This window comes from Heptranchias perlo, unplaced genomic scaffold, assembly GCF_035084215.1.
Source record: "Heptranchias perlo isolate sHepPer1 unplaced genomic scaffold, sHepPer1.hap1 HAP1_SCAFFOLD_288, whole genome shotgun sequence".
Taxonomy (NCBI): Eukaryota; Metazoa; Chordata; class Chondrichthyes; order Hexanchiformes; family Hexanchidae; genus Heptranchias; species Heptranchias perlo.
In genome coordinates, this window is record NW_027139300.1 from 350,648 (window position 1) to 376,854 (window position 26,207).

The window sequence follows — 26,207 nt, forward strand, 5'->3', positions numbered from 1 at the left end:
CTCACATGAACTGCTCACGGCACAGACTTGCTAACGGTTTGATCTCACTCAGTGCCTGGATGGGAGTGGGCAGACACAGCACCAGGAAAGCGCAGGCAATTTGAACTCACTCATCCTTCCGTGCTGTTAACTCCCTGAGGAATCCTTCCCGATGCTGCTTGTGCTGCTCTTGAACTTGTGAAATTCGAATGCTACGACTGCAAACGAAACTCTGCAATTTGGGCTACATGTGCCTACATAACAACAGTCACCACACTCCAAAAGACATTCATTGTATGAAACGCTCCAAGGTGTTTGAGCAACTATTATACTGTAAACAGCCAATGAGGGTGAAGATAGAACCACCGTACAGGTGTTCATTTATCCTATTTTTGGGGTGGGGGAAAGGAAGAGTTTTCATTATATCCAGAGTGTCGGCAGGCCATAGCCCCCACTGTAGACTGGGGGACACTCCAGGTGGATGGCAGTGTTTTCACTGACTTCTATTACACTCTAGTCTAGAGTTTTCTGCTTTAATCCCCAGACGATTTGGCAGTGGGCGGGGGGGGGGGGGGGGGGAAGAGGAGGAATCATCTTCCACTTCTTGAGAAATCCTCCTCTCAGATTTGACCAGATGAAAAACAAAACCTTGGGCAGTTTGGATTCGGACAAACTTCATGCCTGATTCCCCGAGTCAGGTCCAGCAAATGTAACACTTCCACAATAAAACTAACACGTTCCCAAACTCCCCACATACTTGATTCACGACAAATCCAGAACCTGCTCCAACTGCCTCCAACAATTTAAAAGTATAATAAATATATACACATCATTTGTGCTCCCAAAACCCTAACCATTCAGGAAGCAATTATAAGTGTGCGTCACATTTCATTAATCCCCATGATTCCAGTCCCATTCCCCAAAGCATTTTACACCCGCCGTCTCTCCCTGAAAGGGTTAAATTACGAGGACAGGTTGCACAGACTCGGCTTGTACTGCCTGATTATAGAAGATTAAGGCGTGATCTAATCGAGGTGTTTAAGATGATTAAAGGATTTGATAGGGTCGAGAGAGAGAAACTATTTCCTCTGGTGGGGGGAGTCCAGAACAAGGGGGCAGAACATTAAAATTAGAGCCAGGCCGTTCAGGGGTGATGTCGGGAAGCACTTCCTCACACAAAGGGGAGTGGGAATCTGGAACTCTCCCCCAAAAAGCTGTTGAGGCTGGGGGGTCAATTGAAAATGTCAAAACTGAGATTGATCGATTTTTGTTGGGTGAGGGTATCAGGGGAAATGGAGCAAAGGCAGGTAGATGGAGTTAGGATACAGATCAGCCATGATCTAATTGAATGGTGGAACAGGCTCGAGGGGCTGAATGGCCTCCTCCTGTTCTAATGTTCCCTCCGCTCGGCTGCACAACTCTCCGCTTCTTCTCTATCTCCCCTATCTTCACCACCGTTCCATCACCTTTTCGTCTGTTTATGGACAGTCAGTCACCACACTGTCACTCGTCTCTCTCTCTCCCCCTCCCTCCACCATTTTTTTTAACCCCTTTGCAGCCGAACGCATCCTGCCATTTCTGCTGCACCTCAGGCCAGTCTCTGCCCTGCCACCCGCGCTACCTAAGGTCACAGGCCAGTCTCTGCCCTGCCACCCGCGCTACCTCAGGTCACAGGTCAGTCTCTGCCCTGCCACCCGCGCTACCTCAGGTCACAGGTCAGTCTCTGCCCTGCCACCCGCGCTACCTCAGGTCACAGGCCAGTCTCTGCCCTGCCACCCGCGCTACCTCAGGTCACAGGCCAGTCTCTGCCCTGCCACCCGCGCTACCTCAGGTCACAGGCCAGTCTCTGCCCTGCCACCCGCGCTACCTCAGGTCACAGGCCAGTCTCTGCCCTGCCACCCGCGCTACCTCAGGTCACAGGTCAGTCTCTGCCCTGCCACCCGTGCTACCTCAGGTCACAGGTCAGTCTCTGCCCTGCCACCCGCGCTACCTCAGGTCACAGGCCAGTCTCTGCCCTGCCACCCGCGCTACCTCAGGTCACAGGTCAGTCTCTGCCCTGCCACCCGCGCTACCTCAGGTCACAGGCCAGTCTCTGCCCTGCCACCCGCGCTACCTAAGGTCACAGGCCAGTCTCTGCCCTGCCACCCGCGCTACCTCAGGTCACAGGCCAGTCTCTGCCCTGCCACCCGCGCTACCTCAGGTCACAGGCCAGTCTCTGCCCTGCCACCCGCGCTACCTCAGGTCACAGGTCAGTCTCTGCCCTGCCACCCGCGCTACCTCAGGTCACAGGCCAGTCTCTGCCCTGCCACCCGCGCTACCTCAGGTCACAGGTCAGTCTCTGCCCTGCCACCCGCGCTACCTCAGGTCACAGGCCAGTCTCTGCCCAGCCACCCGCGCTACCTCAGGTCACAGGTCAGTCTCTGCCCTGCCACCCGCGCTACCTCAGGTCACAGGCCAGTCTCTGCCCTGCCACCCGCGCTACCTCAGGTCACAGGCCAGTCTCTGCCCTGCCACCCGCGCTACCTCAGGTCACAGGCCAGTCTCTGCCCTGCCACCCGCGCTACCTCAGGTCACAGGCCAGTCTCTGCCCTGCCACCCGCGCTACCTCAGGTCACAGGTCAGTCTCTGCCCTGCCACCCGCGCTACCTCAGGTCACAGGCCAGTCTCTGCCCTGCCACCCGCGCTACCTCAGGTCACAGGCCAGTCTCTGCCCTGCCACCCGCGCTACCTCAGGTCACAGGCCAGTCTCTGCCCTGCCACCCGCGCTACCTCAGGTCACAGGCCAGTCTCTGCCCTGCCACCCGCGCTACCTCAGGTCACAGGTCAGTCTCTGCCCTGCCACCCGCGCTACCTCAGGTCACAGGTCAGTCTCTGCCCTGCCACCCGCGCTACCTCAGGTCACAGGCCAGTCTCTGCCCTGCCACCCGCGCTACCTCAGGTCACAGGCCAGTCTCTGCCCTGCCACCCGCGCTACCTCAGGTCACAGGCCAGTCTCTGCCCTGCCACCCGCGCTACCTCAGGTCACAGGCCAGTCTCTGCCCTGCCACCCGCGCTACCTCAGGTCACAGGCCAGTCTCTGCCCTGCCACCCGCGCTACCTCAGGTCACAGGCCAGTCTCTGCCCTGCCACCCGCGCTACCTCAGGTCACAGGTCAGTCTCTGCCCTGCCACCCGCGCTACCTCAGGTCACAGGCCAGTCTCTGCCCTGCCACCCGCGCTACCTCAGGTCACAGGCCAGTCTCTGCCCTGCCACCCGCGCTACCTCAGGTCACAGGCCAGTCTCTGCCCTGCCACCCGCGCTACCTAAGGTCACAGGCCAGTCTCTGCCCTGCCACCCGCGCTACCTCAGGTCACAGGCCAGTCTCTGCCCTGCCACCCGCGCTACCTCAGGTCACAGGCCAGTCTCTGCCCTGCCACCCGCGCTACCTCAGGTCACAGGCCAGTCTCTGCCCTGCCACCCGCGCTACCTCAGGTCACAGGCCAGTCTCTGCCCTGCCACCCGCGCTACCTCAGGTCACAGGCCAGTCTCTGCCCTGCCACCCGCGCTACCTCAGGTCACAGGCCAGTCTCTGCCCTGCCACCCGCGCTACCTCAGGTCACAGGCCAGTCTCTGCCCAGCCCCCACCCGTGCTACCTCAGGTCACAGGCCAGTCTCTGCCCTGCCACCCGCGCTACCTCAGGTCACAGGCCAGTCTCTGCCCTGCCACCCGCGCTACCTCAGGTCACAGGCCAGTCTCTGCCCTGCCACCCGCGCTACCTCAGGTCACAGGCCAGTCTCTGCCCTGCCACCCGCGCTACCTAAGGTCACAGGTCAGTCTCTGCCCTGCCACCCGCGCTACCTCAGGTCACAGGCCAGTCTCTGCCCTGCCACCCGCGCTACCTCAGGTCACAGGCCAGTCTCTGCCCTGCCACCCGCGCTACCTAAGGTCACAGGTCAGTCTCTGCCCTGCCACCCGCGCTACCTCAGGTCACAGGCCAGTCTCTGCCCTGCCACCCGCGCTACCTCAGGTCACAGGTCAGTCTCTGCCCTGCCACCCGCGCTACCTCAGGTCACAGGCCAGTCTCTGCCCTGCCACCCGCGCTACCTAAGGTCACAGGCCAGTCTCTGCCCTGCCACCCGCGCTACCTAAGGTCACAGGTCAGTCTCTGCCCTGCCACCCGCGCTACCTCAGGTCACAGGCCAGTCTCTGCCCTGCCACCCGCGCTACCTCAGGTCACAGGCCAGTCTCTGCCCTGCCACCCGCGCTACCTCAGGTCACAGGCCAGTCTCTGCCCTGCCACCCGCGCTACCTCAGGTCACAGGTCAGTCTCTGCCCTGCCACCCGCGCTACCTCAGGTCACAGGCCAGTCTCTGCCCTGCCACCCGCGCTACCTCAGGTCACAGGCCAGTCTCTGCCCTGCCACCTGCGCTACCTCAGGTCACAGGTCAGTCTCTGCCCTGCCACCCGCGCTACCTCAGGTCACAGGCCAGTCTCTGCCCTGCCACCCGCGCTACCTCAGGTCACAGGCCAGTCTCTGCCCTGCCACCCGCGCTACCTCAGGTCACAGGCCAGTCTCTGCCCAGCCCCCACCCGTGCTACCTCAGGTCACAGGCCAGTCTCTGCCCTGCCACCCGCGCTACCTCAGGTCACAGGCCAGTCTCTGCCCAGCCCCCACCCGTGCTACCTCAGGTCACAGGCCAGTCTCTGCCCTGCCACCCGCGCTACCTCAGGTCACAGGCCAGTCTCTGCCCTGCCACCCGCGCTACCTCAGGTCACAGGTCAGTCTCTGCCCTGCCACCCGCGCTACCTCAGGTCACAGGCCAGTCTCTGCCCAGCCCCCACCCGTGCTACCTCAGGTCACAGGCCAGTCTCTGCCCTGCCACCCGCGCTACCTAAGGTCACAGGTCAGTCTCTGCCCTGCCACCCGCGCTACCTCAGGTCACAGGCCAGTCTCTGCCCAGCCCCCACCCGTGCTACCTCAGGTCACAGGCCAGTCTCTGCCCTGCCACCCGCGCTACCTCAGGTCACAGGCCAGTCTCTGCCCAGCCCCCACCCGTGCTACCTCAGGTCACAGGCCAGTCTCTGCCCTGCCACCCGCGCTACCTCAGGTCACAGGCCAGTCTCTGCCCAGCCCCCACCCGTGCTACCTCAGGTCACAGGCCAGTCTCTGCCCTGCCACCCGCGCTACCTCAGGTCACAGGCCAGTCTCTGCCCTGCCACCCGCGCTACCTCAGGTCACAGGCCAGTCTCTGCCCTGCCACCCGCGCTACCTCAGGTCACAGGCCAGTCTCTGCCCAGCCCCCACCCGTGCTACCTCAGGTCACAGGCCAGTCTCTGCCCTGCCACCCGCGCTACCTCAGGTCACAGGCCAGTCTCTGCCCTGCCACCCGCGCTACCTCAGGTCACAGGCCAGTCTCTGCCCTGCCACCCGCGCTACCTCAGGTCACAGGCCAGTCTCTGCCCTGCCACCCGCGCTACCTCAGGTCACAGGCCAGTCTCTGCCCTGCCACCCGCGCTACCTCAGGTCACAGGCCAGTCTCTGCCCTGCCACCCGCGCTACCTAAGGTCACAGGTCAGTCTCTGCCCTGCCACCCGCGCTACCTCAGGTCACAGGCCAGTCTCTGCCCTGCCACCCGCGCTACCTCAGGTCACAGGCCAGTCTCTGCCCTGCCACCCGCGCTACCTCAGGTCACAGGCCAGTCTCTGCCCTGCCACCCGCGCTACCTCAGGTCACAGGCCAGTCTCTGCCCTGCCACCCGCGCTACCTCAGGTCACAGGCCAGTCTCTGCCCTGCCACCCGCGCTACCTCAGGTCACAGGCCAGTCTCTGCCCAGCCCCCACCCGCGCTATCTCAGGTCACAGGCCAGTCTCTGCCCTGCCACCCGCGCTACCTCAGGTCACAGGCCAGTCTCTGCCCTGCCACCCGCGCTACCTCAGGTCACAGGCCAGTCTCTGCCCTGCCACCCGCGCTACCTCAGGTCACAGGCCAGTCTCTGCCCAGCCCCCACCCTCACTCTTCCTTCATCCTTTCATGTCGTAGCCTCCACCTTCCCTGTGATGACACTCTCGCAATTCCAGATTCTTTTTGGGCTGTCCGCCCCTTCACCAATAAAGAGATCGGAGCCAGTTTGGGGGGAGGAGGGGGGGGGAGGGTGAGAGAGATGTCACACACCAAGGAGAAACAGGGGTAGAGATTGAGTGGCAGGCATTGGAGAGACAGAGGTGTCCCTGGGGATATATCACACAGACATACACCATCAGACAGAAGTCGGATCAGGACAAAGAAACACAGAGAGAAAGACCAATCAGATATGGAAGCGAGCACAGTGAGACAGCACCACAATGGATTTACAGATCAGAGGCAGGAAAGATAGAGTGCGTGAGAGAAAGAGACGAAGGACTTACCGAGAACAATGCAACAGGTTCTATTTGAAGTAGTAATAATAGCATTTATATCAAGTGTCTTATCAAACAAATGAAACATCTCACAGTGATTGACAAAGAATGAATTGCACTCGGTGTACAGTGATGAAATCTTTCTCTCCGACTGCTTTTAGGGATGGAGATCAGGAAAATGTGATTTACGACACGCACAGAGACTCTTCCGTGAAATGTTTTAACCCTTTAAAGTAATCTGTCTGACTGCTGCCCCTCCCGATCAAAGCCCAGCTTTAGATCCAGTGGGGGACACTGCATGTTTCCTGAGTGGTTTACACATGTAAGTTCCCTGGCTTGTGAACAGACTGATCAATAACAAACCAATTCACACACAGGCGGTGGAAAAGAAAGCAGCTTTATTCTCTTGACACTACATTGTCCCTGCTGCTAACATGCAAGTCTTTTTTAAACACATCATTTCTAGCGGCTGTCCTCTGTCGTCCCGACTGTCCTCTCCCCCTTACCAATTCTCCAAGGCCGAACAAATGGAATTGATCCCACACGCACACTCGAGGAGGACAGCTGCTCCGGAAAAGACTTGGGAGCTCTTATACCAGCTGTGATATTGTTGTTGTTTTCATATGCTGAAATAGAACTAGACAAGGAGGAACAATCAAATTCCTGACACTTCTGTAACAAAGGCACAGCCCGGCCCTTATTTTGACTTCAGACAAACAATGTCTGAATTCAAACTCTCTCAACTTCGAAAAAAAACCTTTGCTGAATTTTGCACATCCCAAGAGGGGGGAGTTAGTGTTGGCAATGAGAACAAGCTCCCATTTCAGGCATCCGTCATTACCATCAAACACTCCCAGGGCAGGAACAGGCTTAGATACAGAGTAAAGCTCCCTCTGCACTGTCCCATCAAACACTCCCAGGGTCAGGTACAGGGTTAGATACAGAGTAAAGCTCCCTCTGCACTGTCCCATCAAACACTCCCAGGGCAGGTACAGGGTTAGATACAGAGTAAAGCTCCCTCTACACTGTCCCATCAAACACTCCCAGGGCAGGTACATCACGGGTTAGATACAGAGTAAAGCTCCCTCTGCACTGTCCCATCAAACACTCCCAGGGCAGGTCCAGTGTCAGATACAGAGTAAAGCTCCCTCTACACTGTCCCATCAAACACTCCCAGGGCAGGGACAGGGTTAGATACAGAGTAAAGCTCCCTCTACACTGTCCCATCAAACACTCCCAGGGCAGGTACAGGGTTAGATACAGAGTAAAGCTCCCTCCACACTGTCCCATCAAACACTCCCAGGACAGGGACAGGGTTAGATAAAGAGTAAAGCTCCCTCCACACTGTCCCATCAAACACTCCCAGGGCAGGTACAGGGTTAGATACAGAGTAAAGCTCCCTCTACACTGTCCCATCAAACACTCCCAGGGCAGGTACAGCACGGATTAGATACAGAGTAAAGCTCCCTCTACACTGTCCCATCAAACACTCCCAGGGCAGGTACAGGGTTAGATACAGAGTAAAGCTCCCTCCACACTGTCCCATCAAACACTCCCAGGGCAGGTACAGGGTTAGATACAGAGTAAAGCTCCCTCCACACTGTCCCATCAAACACTCCCAGGACAGGTACAGGGTTAGATACAGAGTAAAGCTCCCTCCACACTGTCCCATCAAACACTCCCAGGGCAGGTACAGGGTTAGATACAGAGTAAAGCTCCCTCTACACTGTCCCATCAAACACTCCCAGGGCAGGTACAGGGTTAGATACAGAGTAAAGCTCCCTCTACACTGTCCCATCAAACACTCCCAGGGCAGGTGCAGCACGGGTTAGATACAGAGTAAAGCTCCCTCGACACTGTCCCATCAAACACTCCCAGGGCAGGTACAGGGTTAGATACAGAGTAAAGCTCCCTCGACACTGTCCCCGTGAACACTACCAGGGCAGGTCCAGTACGGGTTAGATACAGAGTAAAGCTCCCTCGACACTGTCCCATCAAACACTCCCAGGGCAGGTACAGGGTTAGATACGGAGTAAAGCTCCCTCTACACTGTCCCATCAAACACTCCCAGGGCAGGTCCAGTGTTAGATACAGAGTAAAGCTCCCTCTACACTGTCCCATCAAACACTCCCAGGGCAGGTACAGGGTTAGATACAGAGTAAAGCTCCCTCTGCACTGTCCCATCAAACACTCCCAGGGCAGGTACAGGGTTAGATACAGAGTAAAGCTCCCTCCACACTGTCCCATCAAACACTCCCAGGGCAGGTACAGGGTTAGATACAGAGTAAAGCTCCCTCCACACTGTCCCATCAAACACTCCCAGGACAGGTACAGGGTTAGATACAGAGTAAAGCTCCCTCGACACTGTCCCCGTGAACACTACCAGGGCAGGTCCAGTACGGGTTAGATACAGAGTAAAGCTCCCTCGACACTGTCCCATCAAACACTCCCAGGGCAGGTACAGGGTTAGATACAGAGTAAAGTTCCCTCTACACTGTCCCATCAAACACTCCCAGGGCAGGTCCAGTGTTAGATACAGAGTAAAGCTCCCTCTACACTGTCCCATCAAACACTCCCAGGGCAGGTACAGGGTTAGATACAGAGTAAAGCTCCCTCTGCACTGTCCCATCAAACACTCCCAGGACAGGTACAGGGTTAGATACAGAGTAAAGCTCCCTCCACACTGTCCCATCAAACACTCCCAGGGCAGGTACAGCACGGGTTAGATACAGAGTAAAGCTCCCTCTACACTGTCCCATCAAACACTCCCAGGGCAGGTACAGGGTTAGATACAGAGTAAAGCTCCCTCTGCACTGTCACATCAAACACTCCCAGGGCAGGTACAGGGTTAGATGCAGAGTAAAGCTCCCTCTACACTGTCCCATCAAACACTCCCAGGGCAGGTACAGCGTTAGATACAGAGTAAAGCTCCCTCTACACTGTCCCATCAAACACTCCCAGGACAGGTACAGGGTTAGATACAGAGTAAAGCTCCCTCTACACTGTCCCATCAAACACTCCCAGGGCAGGTGCAGCACGGGTTAGATACAGAGTAAAGCTCCCTCCACACTGTCCCATCAAACACTCCCAGGACAGGTACAGGGTTAGATACAGAGTAAAGCTCCCTCTACACTGTCCCATCAAACACTCCCAGGGCAGGTACAGGGTTAGATACAGAGTAAAGCTCCCTCCACACTGTCCCATCAAACACTCCCAGGGCAGGTACAGGGTGAGATACAGAGTAAAGCTCCCTCTACACTGTCCCATCAAACACTCCCAGGGCAGGTACAGGGTTAGATACAGAGTAAAGCTCCCTCTACACTGTCCCATCAAACACTCCCAGGGCAGGTACAGGGTTAGATACAGAGTAAAGCTCCCTCTACACTGTCCCATCAAACACTCCCAGGGTCAGGTACAGGATTAGATACAGGGTAAAGCTCCCTCCACGCTGTCCCATCAAACACTCCCAGAACAGGTACAGGGTTAGATACAGAGTAAAGCTCCCTCGACACTGTCCCATCAAACACTCCCAGGGCAGGTACAGGGTTAGATACAGAGTAAAGCTCCCTCTACACTGTCCCCGTGAACACTACCAGGGCAGGTCCAGTACGGGTTAGATACAGAGTAAAGCTCCCTCGACACTGTCCCATCAAACACTCCCAGGGCAGGTACAGTGTTAGATACAGAGTAAAGGTCCCTCTACACTGTCCCATCAAACACTCCCAGGGCAGGTACAGGGTTAGATACAGAGTAAAGCTCCCTCTGCACTGTCCCATCAAACACTCCCAGGGCAGGTACAGGGTTAGATACAGAGTAAAGCTCCCTCCACACTGTCCCATCAAACACTCCCAGGGCAGGTACAGGGTTAGATACAGAGTAAAGCTCCCTCCACACAGTCCCATCAAACACTCCCAGGACAGGTACAGGGTTAGATACAGAGTAAAGCTCCCTCGACACTGTCCCCGTGAACACTACCAGGGCAGGTCCAGTACGGGTTAGATACAGAGTAAAGCTCCCTCGACACTGTCCCATCAAACACTCCCAGGGCAGGTACAGGGTTAGATACAGAGTAAAGCTCCCTCTACACTGTCCCATCAAACACTCCCAGGGCAGGTCCAGTGTTAGATACAGAGTAAAGCTCCCTCTACACTGTCCCATCAAACACTCCCAGGACAGGTACAGGGTTAGATACAGAGTAAAGCTCCCTCTACACTGTCCCATCAAACACTCCCAGGGCAGGTGCAGGGTTAGATTCAGAGTAAAGCTCCCTCTACACTGTCCCATCAAACACTCCCAGGGCAGGTACAGGGTTAGATACAGAGTAAAGCTCCCTCCACACTGTCCCATCAAACACTCCCAGGGCAGGTACAGGGTTAGATACAGAGTAAAGCTCCCTCTACACTGTCCCATCAAACACTCCCAGGGCAGGTACAGGGTTCGATACAGAGTAAAGCTCCCTCTACACTGTCCCATCAAACACTCCCAGGGCAGGTACAGGGTTAGATACAGAGTAAAGCTCCCTCTACACTGTCCCATCAAACACTCCCAGGGTCAGGTACAGGATTAGATGCAGGGTAAAGCTCCCTCCACGCTGTCCCATCAAACACTCCCAGGACAGGGACAGGGTTAGATGCAGAGTAAAGCTCCCTCTACACTGTCCCATCAAACACTCCCAGGGCAGGTACAGGGTTAGATACAGAGTAAAGCTCCCTCTGCACTGTCCCATCAAACACTCCCAGGGCAGGTACAGGGTTAGATACAGATTAAAGCTCCCTCGACACTGTCCCATCAAACACTCCCAGGGCAGGTACAGGGTTAGATACAGAGTAAAGCTCACTCTACACTGTCCCATCAAACACTCCCAGGACAGGGACAGGGTTAGATACAGAGTAAAGCTCCCTCGACACTGTCCCATCAAACACTCCCAGGGCAGGTACAGGATTAGATGCAGAGTAAAGCTCCCTCTACACTGTCCCATCAAACACTCCCAGGGCAGGTACAGCACGGGTTAGATACAGAGTAAAGCTCCCTCTGCACTGTCCCATCAAACACTCCCAGGGCAGGTACAGGGTTAGATACAGAGTAAAGCTCCCTCTGCACTGTCCCATCAAACACTCCCAGGGCAGGTACAGCGTTAGATACAGAGTAAAGCTCCCTCTACACTGTCCCATCAAACACTCCCAGGACAGGTACAGGGTTAGATACAGAGTAAAGCTCCCTCTACACTGTCCCATCAAACACTCCCAGGGCAGGTACAGCACGGGTTAGACACAGAGTAAAGCTCCCTCTGCACTGTCCCATCAAACACTCCCAGGGCAGGTACAGGGTTAGATACAGAGTAAAGCACCCTCGACACTGTCCCATCAAACACTCCCAGGGCAGGTACAGCACGGGTTAGACACAGAGTAAAGCTCCCTCTGCACTGTCCCACCAAACACTCCCAGGGCAGGTACAGGGTTAGATACAGAGTAAAGCTCCCGCTACACTGTCCCATCAAACACTCCCAAGGCAGGTACAGGATTAGATGCAGAGTAAAGCTCCCTCTACACTGTCCCATCAAACACTCCCAGGGCAGGTACAGCACGGGTTCGATACAGAGTAAAGCTCCCTCTACACTGTCCCATCAAACATTCCCAGGGCAGGTACAGGGTGAGATACAGAGCAAAGCTCCCTCTACACTGTCACATCAAACACTCCCAGGGCAGGTACAGGGTTAGATACAGAGGAAAGCTCCCTCTGCACTGTCGCATCAAACTCTCCCAGGGCAGGTACAGGGTTAGATACAGAGTAAAGCTCCCTCCACACTGTCCCATCAAACACTCCCAGGGCAGGTACAGGGTTAGATACAGAGTAAAGCTCCCTCTGCACTGTCCCATCAAACACTCCCAGGGCAGGTACAGGGTGAGATACAGAGTAAAGCTCCCTCTGCACTGTCCCATCAAACACTCCCAGGGTCAGGTACAGGGTTAGATACAGAGTAAAGCTCCCTCTACACTGTCCCATCAAACACTCCCAGGGCAGGTACAGGGTTAGATACAGAGTAAAGCTCCCTCGACACTGTCACATCAAACACTCCCAGGGCAGGTACAGGGTTCGATACAGAGTAAAGCTCCCTCTACACTGTCCCATCAAACACTCCCAGGGCAGGTACAGGGTTAGATACAGAGTAAAGCTCCCTCCACACTGTCCCATCAAACACTCCCAGGACAGGTACAGGGTTAGATACAGAGTAAAGCTCCCTCTACACTGTCCCATCAAACACTCCCAGGACAGGGACAGGGTTAGATACAGAGTAAAGCTCCCTCTACACTATCCCATCAAACACTCCCAGGGCAGGTACAGGATTAGATGCAGAGTAAAGCTCCCTCTACACTGTCCCATCAAACACTCCCAGGGCAGGTACAGCACGGGTTAGATACCGAGTAAAGCTCCCTCTGCACTGTCCCATCAAACACTCCCAGGGCAGGTACAGGGTTAGATACAGAGTAAAGCTCCCTCTACACTGTCCCATCAAACACTCCCAGGGCAGGTACAGGGTTAGATACAGAGTAAAGCTCCCTCTGCACTGTCCCATCAAACACTCCCAGGGCAGGTACAGGATTAGATGCAGAGTAAAGCTCCCTCTACACTGTCCCATCAAACACTCCCAGGGCAGGTACAGGGTTAGATACAGAGTAAAGCTCCATCTACACTGTCCCATCAAACACTCCCAGGGCAGGTACAGGGTTAGATACAGAGTAAAGCTCCCTCTACACTGCCCCATCAAACACTCCCAGGGCAGGTACAGCACGGGTTAGATACAGAGTAAAGCTCCCTCTGCACTGTCCCATCAAACACTCCCAGGGCAGGTACAGTGTTTGATACAGAGTAAAGCTCCCTCTACACTGTCCCATCAAACACTCCCAGGACAGGTACAGGGTTAGATACAGAGTAAAGCTCCCTCTACACTGTCCCATCAAACACTCCCAGGACAGGTACAGGGTTAGATACAGAGTAAAGCTCCCTCTACACTGTCCCATCAAACACTCCCAGGGCAGGTACAGGATTAGATGCAGAGTAAAGCTCCCTCTACACTGTCCCATCAAACACTCCCAGAGCAGGTACAGCACGGGTTAGATACAGAGAAAAGCTCCCTCTACACTGTCCCATCAAACACTCCCAGGGCAGGTACAGGGTTAGATACAGAGTAAAGCTCCCTCTACACTGTCACATCAAACACTCCCAGGGCAGGTACAGGGTTAGATACAGAGTAAAGCTCCCTCTACACTGTCGCATCAAACTCTCCCAGGGCAGGTACAGGGTTAGATACAGAGTAAAGCTCCCTCTACACTGTCCCATCAAACACTCCCAGGGCAGGTGCAGGGTTAGATTCAGAGTAAAGCTCCCTCTACACTGTCCCATCAAACACTCCCAGGGCAGGTACAGGGTTAGATACAGAGTAAAGCTCCCTCTACACTGTCCCATCAAACACTCCCAGGGCAGGTACAGGGTTGGATACAGAGTAAAGCTCCCTCTACACTGTCCCATCAAACACTCCCAGGGTCAGGTACAGGATTAGATACAGGGTAAAGCTCCCTCTACACTGTCCCATCAAACACTCCCAGGGCAGGTACAGGGTTAGATACAGAGTAAAGCTCCCTCTACACTGTCCCATCAAACACTCCCAGGGCAGGTACAGCACGGGTTAGATACAGAGTAAAGCTCCCTCTACACTGTCCCATCAAACACTCCCAGGGCAGGTACAGGGTTAGATACAGAGTAAAGCTCCCTCCACACTGTCCCATCAAACACTCCCAGGACAGGTGTAGGGTTAGATACAGAGTAAAGCTCCCTCTGCACTGTCCCATCAAACACTCCCAGGGCAGGTACAGGGTTAGATACAGAGTAAAGCTCCCTCTACACTGTCCCATCAAACACTCCCAGGACAGGTACAGGGTTAGATACAGAGTAAAGCTCCCTCTACACTGTCCCATCAAACACTCCCAGGGCAGGTACAGGATTAGATGCAGAGTAAAGCTCCCTCTACACTGTCCCATCAAACACTCCCAGGGCAGGTACAGGGTTAGATACAGAGTAAAGCTCCCTCTGCACTGTCACATCAAACACTCCCAGGGCAGGTACAGGGTTAGATACAGAGTAAAGCTCCCTCTACACTGTCACATCAAACACTCCCAGGGCAGGTACAGGGTTAGATACAGAGTAAAGCTCCCTCTACACTGTCCCATCAAACATTCCCAGGGCAGGTGCAGGGTTAGATTCAGAGTAAAGCTCCCTCTACACTGTCCCATCAAACACTCCCAGGGCAGGTACAGGGTTAGATACAGAGTAAAGCTCCCTCTCCACTGTCCCATCAAACACTCCCAGGGCAGGTACAGGGTTAGATACAGAGTAAAGCTCCCTCTACACTGTCCCATCAAACACTCCCAGGGTCAGGTACAGGGTTAGATACAGAGTGCAGCTCCCACTGCACTGTCCCATCAAACACTCCCAGGGCAGGTGCAGGGTTAGATACAGAGTAAAGCTCCCTCTACACTGTCCCATCAAACACTCCCAGGGTCAGGTACAGGGTTAGATAGAGTAAAGCTCCCTCTGCACTGTCCCATCAAACACTCCCAGGGTCAGGTACAGGGTTAGATACAGAGTAAAGCTCCCTCTTCACTGTCCCATCAAACACTCCCAGGGTCAGGTACAGGGTTAGATACAGAGTGCAGCTCCCACTGCACTGTCCCATCAAACACTCCCAGGGCAGGTCCAGGGTTAGATACAGAGTAAAGCTCCCTCTACACTGTCCCATCAAACACTCCCAGGGTCAGGTACAGGGTTAGATACAGAGTAAAGCTCCCTCTGCACTGTCCCATCAAACACTCCCAGGGTCAGGTACAGGGTTAGATACAGAGTAAAGCTCCCTCCACACTGTCCCATCAAACACTCCCAGGGCAGGTGCAGGGTTAGATACAGAGTACAGCTCCCACTGCACTGTCCCATCAACCAATCCTGGTCCGACACACAGTGAGAACAGTTACAGGCGGAGTTACTGCTGTTGGATCCTCCTGGCCCAAGATTAAATCAAAGGCCCACATTTAATCCACTGCATCACCAATTATCTGAAACCCGAACACGATTTGCTTCCAACGATAGCTGAGACCTGGTCATTTGAGAGAATTCCTCAGACTCCCAGTGACATACAGAATGCTGGAAACTCAGCCTTTTCTGTTCTGCCAACGTGAATTGTTTTAAAAAGATGAAGAGTCAGTCTGTCTCCCAGACGCATTGTCAAGTTTCTCTGTAGAGTGTGTAAAAATACAGCTTGCACAAAGAGCGGAGTGTCATGACAGGACAAACACAGGAGCAGGTCAGACACACACTTCCAGCAGCAGTAAATCCTGAGCAAAATCATTCCTTTGTACATTTTAAATGGAGAGCTACCTGGCTTTGATGCAATTTCTGTTTAGATTGGTGTAGCCATAGATGAAAGTCCCAGAAGAGTCATCCTCATCTGCAGAATATCAGTAATAAGGGTAAAAGAAAGAGTGAAAAGGTTAGCAGGAGAATCCAAACTGTGGCAATAGTTCGAAGATCAATATTTTGTGCTCGTGTAACTATGCAGTGCAATAGATTCATAATCACGTGTACAAGAGTGAACGATGCGAGGACAGAGTCAGCGAGGGGAGCTCAGAATCTTGGGAGGTTTAAACTCTTGTGGTTTTTCAGTGAGAAGTTCCTGTCCTGTGATGTGTGGGGTCTCCTCCTCCTCCCACCGCCCCCCACTCAATCCAGCTGCACCCAGTGAAATTCGGACACCTCAATTGTGTAATTGTCAGATGTGTCCCCCTCCTTCTCCTCCTCCTCCTCCTCCTCTCCCCCACCCGTTGGAAGCCAATCACCCAGGGAGAGAGGAAGCTGGAGACAGGCTTTCCCTCAGTCGCCTTCTCAAGGGAAACAGCACAGAATAGACAGAAAGCAGCGGTCAATGGCAGAATTCAACTGACACAAAGCAATATTACAGGTGGGCCTGTTAAGGGCTCGGAGCCAGTTCGGGTCGGGGGTAGATGGGAGGATTAGTAAGAAATTGACACAAAAGCCAAAACATCGAACTAAAACTGGCCACTGACCTTTCTCCCAATCTTCCTCGGGTGGAGGACACTGCCAAGTGCTTTGAGGGATATCACAGGGTTTTCTCTGAGCACTGCTGACTGAAATAAGACAGACCGTTACTGGGACATACAAAGTGAAAGGTGTGACCATTACCCCACCACAATCTTTAAGAGATGTTCTATCGTCACGTCACACGTAAATGGCAGGCAGTCGTATCACAGGGACTCTTCAGGAGTCCCAGTCTGTTCTGAGTTAACTGGTCTCAGCCAGAACACTGACAAATAGCTTCGGTGTGAGTGTGGGAGAGAGAGAGAGAGAGAGAGATCAGCCCGGGTTCCTGCTCCCGATCACTAACCAGCGACCCTTGCTGAAAATGGTGGACATTGGCTGAGCACGGGATTTCACTGGCTGTAATGCCCTTCACGGTCAAATAGCCTCCTGTAACTTGAGTGAAGTATCAGAGGATTGGGTTTGCTCATTGAACTGTTCCCCAGGAAGAGCCACCTCCGCAAAAATCATCGTTTGGGCCACTGCCCTGGCCCACAGATCTGTCGCCGACTGCTTCATCTACACTCAACTTTACTTCATTCAAGTTATCTCATGCACCAAGTTTAAAAAGAAGAATGCCAAATGACCTGTGCGATTTATGCTGCTTAATTCAAATACAAGATCATTCCAATTTCTTTAGCACACAAAACCACTTTGAACAATCAGCAGATTGCATTGGCCTGCACCTAATCTCGAGCAGGAGTCAAAAGGTTGGTGGGATAAGGCCCGCTCCAGACTCGAGCACATAATCTACACTGACACTCCAGTGTAGTACTGCGGGAGCTGCATTATCTAATGGAGGGCACAGACAGCGCGGCCTCCCAGTCCTTCTTGTCGTCTATCACGGAGGTTCTAGACGACAGCAAGCGGGAGAGTCTGGATCACCCGCTAACTCTGGACGAACTGACAAAGGCCGTCCGATCCTTCGAGAAGAGTAAGACTCCCGGAAGCGACGGCTTACCGGTGGAGTTGTACTCGGCTCTGTGGGACTGGATAGGCCCAGACCTGCTGGAAGTGTACGGGGGTATGCTCCTGGCAGGCAGCATGTCAGACTCCATGAGGAGTGGGCGTGCACCAAAAACTGGGAGGAGCGTATCTCCAAGGTTAAGCAGAAACTGGGACTGTGGGATCGATGATCCCTCTCGATCGTGGGCAAGAACCTGGTCATCAGGTGCGAGGTGCTCTCGGTGTTGCTGTACGTGGCGCAGGTCTGGCCCATACCTCGCTCCTGCGCCGCGACAGTCACCTGAGCCATCTTCCACTTTGTCTGGAGATCAAAAATGGACCATGTCCGCAGGGTCACGATGTACAAATCTCCAGAGAAAGGGGGGAAAGGCGTGCCCAACGTGGCCCTCATCCTGATGGCCACCTTTGTGTGCGGCTGCATCAAGCTGTGCATAGACCCTCAGTACGCAAACACAAAGTGTCACTACGTGCTGAGGTTCTACCTGTCCCCGGTGTTGAGAAGGATGGGCCTGGCCACGCTGCCACGGAACACTCCGTCCAGTTGGACCGTTCCGCCCCACCTGTCCTTCGTGGAAAGGTTTGTGCAGAAAAACACCTTTGACCACAAGGCGATCAGCAAGTGGTCCGCACGTAACGTCCTCGAGACCCTGCGGGAAAAGGAGATGGTGGATCCTGTCGGTTGGTTCCCCGAGCAGACTATCAATGTCATTTGGCAGAACGCCTCATCGCCAGAGCTTTCAAACAAGCACCAAGACCTAGCTTGGCTGGTGGTGAGAAAGGCCCTTCCCGTCAGATCCTTCATGCACTCCCGGACTCTCAGTGCCACCGCGCGCTGTCCCAGAGGAGGCTGCGGTGGAGACGAGACCGTCACCCATCTCCTTCTGGAATGTGCCTTTGCAAAGAAGGTCTGGAGAGAGATGCAGTGGTATCTGTCCAGGTTCGTCCCGAGCAGTTCCGTAACACAGGATTCTGTCCTCTACGGGCTGTTCCCGGGGACGCACACTGAGACGGACATCAGCTGCTGCTGGAAGACCATCAACTCGGTGAAAGACGCCCTTTGGTCTGCCCGAAACTTGCTGGTCTTCCAGTGCAAGGAGCTGTCCTCGACCGAGTGTTGCAGACTGGCACATTCCAAGGTCCAGGACCACGTGCTCAGGGACACACTGAAGCTGGGTGCGGCCGCCGCAAAGGCTCTGTGGGGAAAGGCAACCGTTTAGAGCCTTCCCGCCATTGTAAACCGAGGGGCTGCAATCAGGGAAAAACCCCCTCGGGCAGAATGTAAAATTCAAGTTGCTGTAATGTACCTGTAATGAATCTGAAATGGACCAGAAATGAATCTGTGAGCAATAATCCGTGTTGAGTATGATGCAATGAGACACCCTAGAGTGTCATGAACTGCAATGATGTCCAATGTTTTCATTGTACTGCACTTAACGTAACCTGCAAATTGTATAATCTGTATTGTGTACATTTGGAAAGTGATATGACAAATGTATTGTATGTACTGCTGCAAATTTTATGAATAAAGTATATTTTTTGAAAAAAAAATCTAATGGAGGGGACATTAAACCCAGACCTCATCTGCCTCCGTTGATGTTTCAGGTGGACGCAGAAGATCCCACAGTAAGTACTATTTGAAGAGCAGGGGGTTCTCCAGGTATCGTGACCAACATTTTTCCCTCAACCAACACCAAAATAAGATTAAATGCTCATTTATCTTGCTTGCTGTGTATAAAATGGCTGCCATGTCTGCCTACATAACAACAACTACATTGATCATGGAAAGGTTACATCACGGAAGGTGGCCATTCAGCCCATCGAGTCCGTGCCGGCTCTATGCAAGAGCAATCCAACTAGTCCCACTCCCCCGCCCTATCCCCGTAGCCCTGCAAAATTTTTTCCTTTCAAGTACTTATCCAGTTCCCTTTTGAAGGCCATGATTGAATCTGCCTCCACCACCCCCTCGGGCAGTGCATTCCAGATCCTAACCACTCGCTGTGTAAGAAAGTTTTTCCTCATGTCACCTTTGGTTCTTGTGCCAATCACCTTAAATCTATGTCCTCTGGTTCTTGACCCTTCCACCAATGGGAACAGTTTCTCTCTATCTACTCTGTCTAAACCCTTCATGATTTTGAATACTATCAAATCTCCTCGCAACCATCTCTGTTCCAAGGAGAACAACCCCAGCTTCTCCAGTCTATCCACGTAACTAAAGTCCCTCATCCCTGGAATAATTCCAGTAAATCTCTTCTGCACCCTCTCTAAGGCCTTCACATCTTTCCTAAAGTGCGGTGCCCAGAACTGGACACAATATTCCAGTTGTGGCCGAACCAGTGTTTTATAAAGGTTCATCATAACTTCCTTGGCTCAGGAGACGTTGATATACGAGTGCCTAAGAGCAGAGCACCCTCATCCACCACTTACATCCTCTGAATCAGAGGACTCCAAAAGTGTTACCCAGGTCAGCAAGATAAGAGTGCATCAGGTGAAGCAGAGACTGACCCCCCCCCGTGTGGTGCAGTGGGGGTGACCAGTGCTGACAACGGAAGCTACTTTCAGGCAGCTGGCCCTTCTGGAAAAAAAGGCCATAATCAAAGTTTCTATGCGTTGAAGCAAAGTGAAAACATGGGATATCAAATCATCGCCCCTGTGCTGGTGCTGTCCCTTCCCCGTCCCCTTTCAATCCTTAAAAGCTGCCGACAGTCAGACAAAGCTTCCACAAATGAGAATTTGAGGGGGCGATGAGGGGGAGTGTTGAGCTATGGCTGAAAGTTGAGCTTCGTCCAAGAAATGTGGAAACCATTTTGCAACATTACAGTTGTAGTGTAAACGCAGCCTAACATAGCAATTAATCTGTAGATACACAGATTCTAGTGTCGCGATCGTGCCAGATTTATTAATATCCTAGCCCTATAAAATGTACCGCAGTTTCACATACAAGATCCCATACTTAAACGTCCCGACAGCACAGTATGTAGAATAGCATCTCTTTTCTTACCAAAATCTTCCTCAATAACCTTCTTGTCTACACAATTAGTGATATGGTGATTCATCTCCGCTTTCGGGATCCGGTGTCTTGCATTGAAAGGACAGGACTCCAAATTCCGAGCTTTATCAGGAAAATTCTGAAGGTAAAAAGCCATAGCAGAAATAACAGGTCAAAATGTTCATTTCGGACCATTTATCTATCGATATACATAATTCAAAATCTTGCATTTACACACACTTCCCGATCACAAACCTTACTTGGTGAGTCGCTATTTTGTCAACTTTTAAGATTGAAGACAGGTACAAAATATTTGTTTAACATCTCTGCCGTTTCCTTATTCCCCATTATAATTTCTCCTGTCTCAGCCTCTAAGGGACCAATGTTTACTTTTTACATACTTGTAGAAGCTCTTACAATCTGTTTTTATATTTCTTGCTAGTTTACTCTCATATTTTATTTTCTCCCTTTTCATCAATTTTTTGGTCCTCCTTTGCTGGTTTCTAAAACTCTCCCAATCCCCAGGCTTATTACTCTTCTTGGCAACATTATAAACCTCTTCTTTTAATCTAATACAATCCTTAACTTCTATAGTTAGCCACGGGTGGATCACTTTTCCCGTAAAGTTTTTATTTCTCAATGGAATGTATATTCGTTGAGAATATTGACATATTTCGTTTGTGTGTGTGTGAATAAAATGAAGGATTGTATTGATAACACACCTGTTGTGGCTTTTGTTGTTATTTTGAGTTCTAAAAGCTCTATAAACTTCAGAAAGTGTGCTAAGCAGAGACAGCGAGAGAGGCTTTTCTCATTCTAGTTTCAGTCTTTCAAAAAAAAATGAATTGATTTTTGAAATCAAACAGAAAGTCTCAGATTATCAACTGTTGAAAATGTGAACATTCTAATTACCGATGAGAGAGACAGAGGGATATAGAACCAATCACAAAACCCCAACATTAATGTTTCCAGAGAGCTCTTCGAAAGTGACAAACGCTCCCCCACCCAGTGCTGTTAGACCCCCACCCTCCGCTCCCCACTCTTCTCCATCCCTCCCCTTCCCACTAAAACACATCAGGAACCCACCAGTCAACCGCCATGTTCCATTCCCCCTTTCTGCTAAACCCAGGCTCCCCTTTCAGTGACATCAGACACAAGTATTCCCCCCGGACGGGCAGTGCCGAGGGAGCGCCGTGCCCCCGGACGGGCAGTGCCGAGGGAGCGCCGTGCCCCCGGACGGGCAGTGCCGAGGGAGCGCCGTGCCCCCGGACGGGCAGTGCCGAGGGAGCGCCGTGCCCCCGGACGGGCAGTGCCGAGGGAGCGCCGTGCCCCCGGACGGGCAGTGCCGAGGGAGCGCCGTGCCCCCGGACGGGCAGTGCCGAGGGAGCGCCGTGCCCCCGGACGGGCAGTGCCGAGGGAGCGCCGTGCCCCCGGACGGGCAGTGCCGAGGGAGCGCCGTGCCCCCGGACGGGCAGTGCCGAGGGAGCGCCGTGCCCCCGGACGGGCAGTGCCGAGGGAGCGCCGTGCCCCCGGACGGGCAGTGCCGAGGGAGCGCCGTGCCCCCGGACGGGCAGTGCCGAGGGAGCGCCGTACCCCCGGACGGGCAGTGCCGAGGGAGCGCCGTGTCCCCGGACGGGCAGTGCCGAGGGAGCGCCGTGCCCCCGGACGGGCAGTGCCGAGGGAGCGCTGCACTGTTGGAGGTGCTGTCTTTCAGGTAAGACATTAAACCGAGTCCCATCTGCTCTCTCAGGTGGAAATAAAAGGTCCCAAAGCACTATTTGAAGATGAGCAGGGGAGTTTCTCCCCTGTGTCCTGGCCAATCCCTCAACCAACATCACTAAAAATAGGTGATCTGATCATTGTCTCAATGCTGTTTGTGGGATCTTGCTGAGCGCAAATTGGCTGCCGTGTTTCTTACAACAGTGACTGCACTTCAAAGGTACTTCATTGGCTGTTACTTTGGGACATCCTGAGGTCATGAAAGGCGCTATATAAATGCAAGTCTTTCCTTCTTATGGAATTACTGGAGTTCAGGAGGTTGTGAGGCTGATTCCTGAGGGCTGAGCTGTGAAGAAAGGTTGTCCAGCCCAGGACTCTAGTTCCTTGAGAAGAGGAAGATGAGGGGGAATTTGGAGAGGTTGTTAAGATTTTCACAGGCATGGAGAAATCAGTTCAAGGAAAGTTCTGGGCAGGCACAGGATTCGACAACTAGGGCACACAGTTTAAAATTAAAGGAGTCAATGGAAAGTAGAAAATCAAGACAAGTTTTATTTTAGTAAGTAGATGAAAACATAAAATTACAAAGCGATATTGATAGATTAGGTGAATGGGCAAAACTGTGGCAAATGGAATTCAATGTAGACAAATGTGAGGTCATCCACTTTGGATCAAAAAAGGATAGAACAGGGCACTTTCTAAATGGTAAAAAGTTAAAAACTGTGGATGTCCAAAGGGACTTAGGGGTTCAGGTACATAGATCATTGAAGTGTCATGAACAGGTGCAGAAAATAATCAAGAAGGCTAATGGATTGCTGGCCTTTATATCTAGAGGACTGGAGTACAAGGGGGCAGAAGTTATGCTGCAGCTATACAAAACCCTGGTTAGACCGCACCTGGAGTACTGTGAGCAGTTCTGGGCACCGCACCTTCGGAAGAACATATTGGCCTTGGAGGGAGTGCAGCGTAGGTTTACTAGAATGATACCCGGACTTCAAGGGTTAAGTTACGAGGAGAGATTACACAAATTGGGGCTGTATTCTCTGGAGTTTCGAAGGTTAAGGGGTGATCTGATCGAAGTTTATAAGATATTAAGGGGAACAGATAGGGTGGATGGAGAGAAACTATTTCCGCTGGTTGGGGATTCTAGGAGTAGGGGGCACAGTCTAAAAATTAGAGCCAGACCTTTCAGGAGCGAGATTAGAAAACATTTCTACACACAAAGGGTGGTAGAAGTTTGGAACTCTCTTCCGCAAACGGCAATTGATACTAGCTCAATTGCTAAATTTAAATGTGAGATAGATAGCTTTTTGGCAATCAAAGGTATTAAGGGATATGGGCCAAAGGCAGGTATATGGAGTTAGATCACAGATCAGCCATGATCTTATCAAATGGTGGAGCAGGCACGAGGGGCTGAATGGCCTCCTCCTGTTCCTATGATTCTGATCTCATCTTGGCCTCAGAAACCATGACTCCCAGATACCCTCGTGTCCAACAGTGCTCAAACAATCTCTCTCATAGTGCCAGCTAACTCCAGCAGTGTGCAGGAGGGTTCTCTGAAAAAACAATGTAAGTAATGTCTCTTTTCTCTGTTTTGTGTTCTTTATCCTATGCTTACCGACTATCCCTTCAAAAATCACCAGTAATATAACGGGTTGTTTCAAAACACAAAGAGCGCACAGAAGGCTAAGATTCATGGGAGAAACAAGATTAATGGAAGTTCAGACCCAGAAAATTGATAGAAATCTTAAAAGATTATCTAAAATCAGACATTTTTAATACACTGAGACAAAGGTCATTTGAAACCAGTCCTAATAGCAGCTGAGGGGCATATTTCTGTGAATCAGGTTAATGGGCACTATGTCTCGCACCAAGTCCCATTCACCCATCACCCCTGTGCTCGCTGACCTACATTGTCTCCCGTTCCGGGAACGCCTCGATTTTAAATTCTCATCCTTGTTTTCGAATCCCTCCATGACCCTCGCCATCTCCGTAACCCTCCTCCAGCCCCACAACCCTCCGAGATCTCTGCGCTCCTCCAATTCTGGCCTCTTGCGCACCCCCTGATTTTAATCGTTCCACCACTGGCGGCCGTGCCTTCAGCTGCCTGGGCCCTAAGCTCTGGAATTCCCTCCCGAAACCTCTCTGCTTCTCTGCTTCTCTCTTCCTTTAAGACGCTCCCTAAAACTTACCTCTTTGATCAAGCCTGCCCTGATGTCCGCTTCTTTGGCTGGTTGTCAAATTTTTGTCTGATCACATGCCTGTGAAGTGCCTTAGGACATATGACCACATGAAAAGCACTATATAAATGCAAGTTGATGTTGTATGTTGTAGACTATTCCAGAATGAAAGTTGTAAACCTGCGATCTTACCTTCCTGCATTTCACCAGGTGGTAGGGAAATCTGCAAGCTCGAATGTGATGATTCTTGTCATAGGGACACTGCAGGAGATCTTCGGATCAAGGTAACTCATTCTGAAAACTACAAAACACAATTACCTGGTGGAAACAAGGAAAAGGATTCTATGGGCTCACCCTGAGTCAAGGGCACTCACTGTACAATCACTGCATCCAATTGTCAGCCCAGTCAGAATTTCTTGAGGGAAACGAACCTACTTTTGATGGACGAGCATTCCCCTGCTGGGTATTCAAAGAATTGGTATTTTGAAATTATGACTTGATTTAAAACCAAGTGCAGCCGTTCCAATGGTTGAATGTTTTTGAAAAGGTCCCTGGTTTGATCCTCAGCTTGTGTGGAATTCGTTGATCTCGAGTCTGGGCAGCACGGGGGAACGTTATGGGGTGGTCTCAGTGTCTGCAAGATGGGGTGGAGGACAATAAGTCAGTGTTCCTGTTTCTGATCAGTCTCCTGCTGCAGATTGGTAAATTCAATGAGCAGGAAACAACCTGTGGGTCAGAGAGTGTGGGGAAATACTGGACTGGGAGCTGAGGAGAAAACAGTCCACACTCCTCCTCAGGCGATGGAGAGAGGGAGGGTGAGGTCTCCCACAGTGAACAGCCAACTGTCCCTCAGCAATGGAGGGGTGATGCTTTCCACAGTGGAACAACCCAATGTCTCTCTGAGAGAGGTTGACGGAAAAGGCGGGAGGTCTGTTTGAACTGAAGGGGGCCCAGGTCTCAACTTGTAAAACACACGAGAGTCGGAGGACGGGGCTGTTTTAACACCGCAAAATGGGATTGAACCTCCTCCCCTCCCTCTCCCCTCTCCTCCACTTCCCTAATCCTCTCCTCTCACTGTTTCTATCTCACTCCCTCCTTTTTCCGCTCCGCTCACGTTTTACTCCGACTTCCCCCAACGACCACCGCTCCTCCCGCCTCAGGCCCACTCCGCACATGCGCAGCTCCAACCGCCCCTCCCCCCAAACACCTCCCCCTCCCCCCTCCCCCTCCCCCCTCCCCCCAAACACCTCCCCCTCCCCCTCCCCCCCAAACACCTCCCCCTCCCCCTCCCCCCCAAACACCTCCCCCCCCCCTCCCCCCCCCCCCAACACCTCCCCCTCCCCTCCCCCCCAAACACCTCCCCCTCCCCCCCCCACCCCCCAAACACCTCCCCCACCCCACCCCACCCCCCAACACCTCCCCCACCCCCATCCCCACCCCAACACCACCCCCTCCCCCTCCCCCCAAACACCTCCCCCTCCCCCCTCCCCCCCAAACACCCACCCCCCCCCCTCCCCCACCCCCCCCAAACACCTCCCCCCTCCCACCTCCCCCCCCCCAAACACCTCCCCCCCCCCCCACCCCACCCCACCCACCCCCCCCCCACCCCCTCCCCCCAACACCTCCCCCCCCCCCCCCCAAACACCTCCCCCCACCCCTCCCCCTCCCCCCCAAACACCTCCCCCTCCCCCCCCTCCCCCCAAACACCCCCCTCCCCCCTCCCCCAAACACCTTCCCCCCACCCCCCCCCCACCCCCCAAACACCTTCCCCCCTCCCCCCTCCCCCCTCCCCCCCAAACACCTTCCCCCCTCCCCCTCCCCCCCAAACACCTTCCCCCTCCCCCTCCCCCTCCCCCCCAAA

General features: G+C 53.2%; 1 protein-coding gene across 3 annotated transcripts; it reads right to left on the reverse strand.

Annotated features, from left to right (window-relative positions):
• Positions 1 to 6,733: 6,733 nt before the first annotated feature.
• LOC137310887 (gametocyte-specific factor 1-like) lies at positions 6,734 to 25,538 on the reverse strand. 3 transcript variants are annotated; one of them, XM_067978437.1, is made up of 6 exons: positions 25,461 to 25,538; positions 24,539 to 24,647; positions 20,463 to 20,589; positions 16,468 to 16,548; positions 15,782 to 15,851; positions 6,734 to 6,992 (listed from the first exon to the last, which is right to left on the reverse strand). In XM_067978437.1, the coding sequence occupies exons 3-6, from the start codon at positions 20,515 to 20,517 to the stop codon at positions 6,818 to 6,820; spliced, it is 381 nt and encodes a 126-aa protein (XP_067834538.1). In that variant the 5' UTR covers positions 20,518 to 20,589; positions 24,539 to 24,647; positions 25,461 to 25,538; the 3' UTR covers positions 6,734 to 6,817. The 3 variants fall into 3 exon arrangements, with proteins under 3 accessions (XP_067834538.1, XP_067834540.1, XP_067834539.1); XM_067978439.1 differs by lacking the exon at positions 25,461 to 25,538 and adding an exon at positions 25,422 to 25,439; XM_067978438.1 differs by lacking the exon at positions 25,461 to 25,538 and adding an exon at positions 24,721 to 24,768.
• Positions 25,539 to 26,207: the final 669 nt, after the last annotated feature.

What these genes read in the sequence shown, in the direction of transcription:
- LOC137310887 (XM_067978437.1), bottom strand. Translation starts at nt 20,517, where the DNA reads ATGAATCACCATATCACTAATTGTGTAGACAAGAAGGTTATTGAGGAA. An exon ending in GGTTATTGAGGAAGATTTTG is followed by an intron (nt 16,549 to 20,462) that starts GTAAGAAAAGAG and finishes GTCTTATTTCAG; the next exon opens with TCAGCAGTGCTCAGAGAAAA. An exon ending in CGAGGAAGATTGGGAGAAAG is followed by an intron (nt 15,852 to 16,467) that starts GTCAGTGGCCAG and finishes GATATTCTGCAG; the next exon opens with ATGAGGATGACTCTTCTGGG.